Here is a 6318-nt window from a genome sequence, read left to right on the forward strand (position 1 = left end):
GCTGTCTGATTAGCTTGCTGTCTGTTGAGTAATATATGGTTTGAGGCCTTCTAATCCAAAGAGTGCAGCCTCTATAAAACAGGAAAATTTCCAATTGATACCCTATGGGTTATGCATGTTACAGTTGTGTCTCAATACATTTGGACCAGCTAGTTTGATGTAAGGGGGTGTATACACTTATATGTTTATATTCAGGTCCTCTAACAGTGTCGAACACAATGTTCTGTGTTGTTCTTGGGGCTAGACAAATTTATAATGCAATAAGATCATATTGTTTGTAGTTTTATTCCCCTCACTGTGAAACTTAGATAACTTGTCTGCTCACAAATTTTTGAGTCTTAAATTTTAATTTAACTACTGAACTGGGTGGCTTTTTAAAAATAGAAATAAAAATTTTGTGCTGTTGCTCATGGGAAGGGAAACCAGGCATGATTCTGCTAAAACAGATGGCTTCTCTCCTCATCATTGTTGAGCAGTTGCTTGAACGTGAATGGAATTCCCCACTCGTGGTCCACTTCATTGATTATGAAAAGGCATTTGACAGCAAGGACAGGGAAAGTCTGTGGAAACTCATGCGGCATTATGGAATACCTGACAAAATCGTCAAGCTTGTGAAGGCCACCTATGATGGAACAAACCGCCAAGTCTTCCACGAAGGACAACTCTCAAGACCATTCCAGGTCAAGACAGGAGTGCGACAAGGATGCTTGCTCTCACCTTTTCTCTATACTGGCAATTGACTGGGTCATGAAAGAAGCCACCAAGAGGCAAGCGAAATGGAATACTGTAGATCCCTTGGCAGCAGCTGGTTGACTTGGACTTCGCTGATGACCTTGCACTGCTCTCTCACACACATGCTCAGATGCAAGAAAAGACTAAGGAACTCAACAGCCTATCAAGGAGTGTTGGCCTACGTATACATTCAGACAAGCCGAAAGTAGTGAAGCTAGAAAAAGTTTCAAGCCCTGCTATGACGATGGAAGACCCTCCCCTGGAAGAAGTGAACTCCTTTACCTACCTTGGAAGTGTCATTGATGGTAGAGGTGAAACTGAGGCAGATGTAAAAGCAAGAACCGCCAAGGCAAGGTTAGCATTCAATCAATTATCAAATGTCTGGAAAGCATAGAATAAGAAATGAAGAGCTATGGGAAAGGACAGGACAAAAGGATATAGAGAAGTAAAAATAGGCACTAAGAAAGGGGCGATGAATGGGACACACCTTCAGAAAGCCCAGCGGAAACATCACAAGACAGTGGCTGCAATCAGGAGTGGAACCAACAGGGAGCACGAGGCAGGGGTAGGCCACGGGAAACATGGAGGAGATGTTTGGAAAGGGACATAAATGAGAGAGATAAAGCTCACTTGGAACGAGCTAGGAAGGATGGCCCAGGACAGATTAATGATGCTCATGGGAAGAGACACAGTTTGGGAATGCTAATGTTTGGAGGTTTTGATCAAATTGTGCCAAAGTGGTAGCTTTAGTCCCTCCAGGAAGGAAATTCTAGCCATTAGCAAATAGATCAAACCAACAAATTATGGATTTTATTAAATATTTTGCTGTGTGACGGGTAAAAAGAACAATTAAAAAAAAATTTTGGTAAGTGTTTTATGACGCTTTTGCAACTGCGTCATATGAGCGTGGGACACAAACATTTTCAGTTTGGTAGGAGGAATTAATTTTGAATATCTCCCTCGTGGTGGTCGAAGCCTACTCTTGTCAATTTTGTACCACCAAGGGATCTTTAATGTGCACAACTTGCTCACCGGACCTCAAAGATTTTTCGCCCTTTTCCGAGAAGGCCATGGTAGATCTTACCTACCCTTAGATCAGGGGTGTGGCTGAAAGACAGTAGTAAGAAGGAGCCAAGGAGTAGCAATAGAAGGGTGCAGAAAGAGTCAGGAGCCCAGAGGAGGGGCAAACAGGGGAGGGGGTGAGGGCAGAAATTGCAGACGAAACATTATGGTTAGAGAGCAGGAAAGGAGGTGAAAGGAGAACATTTTTAGAGAAGAAAATTTTCCGTCACTGTCAGGTTTCGAACTTAGGACCTATTGAATGAAAGGAAAACACCTTAACCTCTAGACCATGAGAACCCCCTCTAATACAAAAAAATACATTGAATCATTTGATAGCAAAAGCAGTAAAAAATTGAGGTCTCCTTAGTCCGTTAGATATGGGAAACTATCTCAAGGACAATATTGTTTATAAGTCCTGTTTTTGTTTTCAGGTTTTGTCAATGTGGGAGTGTCTGACCATAAACAATGTCCTACAGCCGCCTGCAGTCAGATCAGGATAGGTAAGGTTTTGATTATTGACAAACAGTTCTTTTGATATGGAGATACAGTCAAAAGTATCAAAGACGGCCACCCATTGTAGAGGAGAAAAGTTGGACAATGACAATCAAATTATGCTATTTAAAAGCACACAAGGAATGGAGGAGGAAGTAGTTGTTTTACAGGTGGTTGTTAGAGCGGGTTCGACTGTATTTTAAGATAGAGTGGAGCTTTTTTCTGTGTTAAACACAATTGTATCACAACCCAAACCCACCATTTAAAATGAAAGGGATGTCGATATCAAATAAACTAGCTTGTTGTTTTGCAGCATACTAGACTCAAACGTTGCATCTGCAGACAGTTTTAATATGTACAATCTCCAGATTGTCAGCTTAGAGAACACATCCTGCAGCAGTGCAGGACACACAGAATCCTAAGATAGGAAATGTGGCCAACCCCATTTACACTTTCGGAGAAGCTGGATCTGTAGGCCAGCGATAGAACTAAGCTAGATGACCCAATTCAGAACAAGTGGGACGTTGGTCTTCAAACACGATGCAATCGAAAAGAAGACGATGGTTGTCTGTCTAAAAGTTTTGATTAAGATATAGGTAGCTTTAAAGCTCAAAATCATCCATATTTGTAGAATTGTTCTACGTTTCGTGGTCCAAAGGCAGCTGTTTCAAGTTACGATATGAAATTTGTGAACTGATATTGTGGAGTGTTGAGGAGTATGGGTGACAGTATTTTAGTTTTATAATGCATGTTGTCTTTTTAGTTTACACTGTTTGCTTGGGTTTCAAAGAATTTTGGGGGGTACTGTTTTATTTTGGCTTTTCTCACTCTGTGTCAGGCTTCTTGACTCTCTTTTGTCACCACAACAGGATTGTTCTTGTACAGAAATTATTTGCCATTTTTAAGGGATGCTGTTTGAAATGTGAATTTCTATATGCTACTTGACTGTTCAAGAAATTTGATTTTTTAACGATAGGCGATCCTGTTGGGTATGTTTTGCTACTGAGGAGGATGATCGCAGTGCCCAGTGGGTACGGCCTTGCAGATGCCGCGGCACAGCAAAATGGGTTCATCAAACCTGTTTACAAAGATGGGTAGATGAGAAACAAAAAGGGAACAGCACTGTTAAAGTAGCCTGCCCACAATGCAATACAGAATACCTCATCTTGTTTCCCAAATTAGGTAAGTTCTGTTCTTCTGTAAGTTACATTAACATCAATATTAATTTTGAAAGAACTTTGTAATGTCGTCTGCTATTCTTATTATGCTATTTTTACAAGGATATGCATAGATCTTGTGTTGTTTTAAAGTCCTGTTGGCACTGTTGGCGCAGTTGCTTCTTGAGTCCCATTTTTATCAGTCGTGGGCTGAGTTCAGTCTTGCTGTGAATTTTATTTTTTACCGTCTTTTGTGAAGTCTTGTTTCTTCCAAACTATTCTTGTGAGAGATATCCGTCAGGATGAGAGCTTAAATTTTATCTAACTTTTAATCATGATCGTAAAGGCTGGAAAAACATGTTTGTTTTCATGTAATGATCACTGCTCTCCAATTTTGCTTATGAATTTATCAACATTTACATTAGTTGTAACATCTGATTTCATTGCTCTCAGGGCCAGTTGTGTACGTCATGGACATCATCGACAGAGTCATATACAAGATGTGTCCTTTTGTGGCTGGTGGTATATTTATTGGAACAGTTTATTGGACAATGGTTACCTATGGTGCTGTCACTGTTATGCAGGTATGTTTTTTAATTTTTTTAATCTTTGAATATTCAGTCTGTTTTTAAAAACTTTTACATAGATTTACAAAAAGTCCTCCATATGTAATGTACATGTCAAGTTGGTTGTAGTAAAAAGTGAAGAAATAATACAAAGAAAATGCGTTGGCAATAAAAACATTCCCTACTAAAACAAAACAAACAGGTACACCTTATAGGCTCATTACACAAGCACAATTGTTATTTGACAAAATTAAGAGAGGCGAGAGTGGTAGATGCCAGCTATCTCTGAGTTGCTTAATTGATGTTGAAGTGAATCTATGGTATCACACTGTCGACTACACCTATATTTTCTCATTTGAAGACCTTAATTTGATGCTTCCTTGTGTTCTTTTATTCACCACTTCTTGTGACAGGACTCAGTATAATAATATGGTTAATAATCAGCAATAATGAATTTTTCCTGTTTTGGCCTTCTGAAAGGCCAAAAAAATTCAATGTACTGTTATGTCCTTTGTTGATAAACTTTTTTCTGTCCCGTTTTACCCAAGGTGTTGGGACATAAGGAAGGCCTGAATGTGATGGAACAGGCTGATCCTTTGTTTCTCTTGATTGGACTTCCTACTATTCCACTCATGCTGGTCTTGGGCAAGATGGTGAGATGGGAAGACTATGTCCTTCGTCTGTGGCGGAAACACTCCTCCAAGCTCCCCCTGCTGAACTACTTGTTTCCGGATGGTGAGTTGCATTTTCGTGGTCTTTGGGAATTCGATCATTGTGGTGGATGTACTTTTAAAAATTAGTTTGCAAACTTTATGGTTGTTCTCACCAAGTTTTTTTTACATGGGGAGGAAGTATTCAGTTATTCTGCTCTAAACATTTCTTATTTTCATATAGTCATAATAGGTTGTCATAGTATTCCAAATATTATCTTTTATTTCCCTCTGTGTTTCTGTCTGTCTGTTTTCTTGCTTCTTCCATGCACTATATGATGATTAATGTGTCAATGTGCTTCTTTATAGTCAAATCTTCATGCTTCAACTTTTATGTTTAGTTGTGGGTAATATTTTCTTTGCAATTATGTCTGGTTGCGCCTTTGTGACTACCCCCCGGGGCAGTGCCACTGGCTGTAGTGTCTTTAGGCCCTTCTCAAAGGGGGGGCATTTCTCGTTCAAGCATAGTAGAATTGTAAATGGGCTGACTTATGTCACGCTCATAACTGTGCCTGACCTACAACAGGGAACTGCTGCTTTTTTTTTCCTGATCCTTACTATTGACATTTTCCTCTACTTCTTTTTTGTATGTTTGTCACTCTCTTGTGACCTGCTATTTCTGGGGTGCCTTGATAGTTGAAGCAGACCTTGTGCTTTTGAAGCTAGAGAGGTGAGCAGTCTAAGTCTGATTCCCTGTAAAGACTTCTCTGTTGACACCCACCCCTTGGCGTTCATATGACCGTATGCAGTTGCGAGCGCTGTAAAACCCTCTACTATAAAAAAAACGAACTTTTGTGACTTCAATCCGCTGAATCCTTGAATAGTGGTCTTTTTCTCATTTTTTTATGTTGGTGGAACTTAAAACAAAGGAATGCATAACTCACACTCATTTTTGGTTGCTTTGAGGGTAAAATAACACTGATCCTTCAGGAGGGCTAATCTACTTTTTGTTCTTGCATAGTTAGAAAAACAAGAAACAGCTATCTGGTTCAATACTTGTAGGGGTAGGGTGTGTGTTCTTATTGTAGAAAAGTAGGCAGCAATACTATACAAGGGATGTAGGGACTGGCAAAAGGGCTGCTCTATGTCGACACATTATTGTCTGTGGTCCCTCCATTGCTTGTATTTGATACTGATGCAATGGAATTGTTACCTTGACCAAACTAAAGTTATCTGGAATTTTTTAAGCATGGCTTTTGAAAGAAAAATTACTGGCATTCTTCGCATATATATTATGAAATATGGCATATCATTAATTGGACCAGATCACATGTACTCTACTACTGTTTGTTTACTTTTGTCTGTCAGCGTTCAAAAAAATTCTAATGCATTTATTAATTTTCTGATGCGCTCATGACTTTACATGACCGTCGTATAGGCTTGCGTCCATATAGCAATAGTGTATGAAAAATTTTGATCCATTTAACAGTTTCTTTATTTGGTCCTATTTTAGAGACAGCCCTTTTGGTGTATACACTGATCACAGAATCACTGCAATAAATTATTTTCAGTAACCTATCCTACAAATTGTTCATTTGTAGACAGCAATACCGCCTTGCCCCCTCATTTCAGTGTAATCGCATTGTCCCCTAGCCTCCC

At 39.4% G+C, this 6318-nt stretch overlaps 1 protein-coding gene across 1 annotated transcript in view; it reads left to right on the forward strand.

Annotated features, from left to right (window-relative positions):
* The window catches only part of LOC101859679 (E3 ubiquitin-protein ligase MARCHF5), a gene marked incomplete at its 3' end in the record, with an annotated part of 5940 nt that extends 1196 nt beyond the window's left edge, over positions 1 to 4744 (forward strand). The window contains 4 exon segments of the mRNA XM_013082606.2: positions 2226 to 2294; positions 3263 to 3468; positions 3897 to 4027; positions 4558 to 4744. Of these exon segments, the coding sequence (XP_012938060.1) occupies positions 2260 to 2294; positions 3263 to 3468; positions 3897 to 4027; positions 4558 to 4744 (559 nt within the window).
* Positions 4745 to 6318: the final 1574 nt, after the last annotated feature.

The sequence above is a fragment of the Aplysia californica genome, unplaced genomic scaffold, assembly GCF_000002075.1.
Source record: "Aplysia californica isolate F4 #8 unplaced genomic scaffold, AplCal3.0 scaffold00009, whole genome shotgun sequence".
NCBI classification, from domain to species: domain Eukaryota; kingdom Metazoa; phylum Mollusca; class Gastropoda; order Aplysiida; family Aplysiidae; genus Aplysia; species Aplysia californica.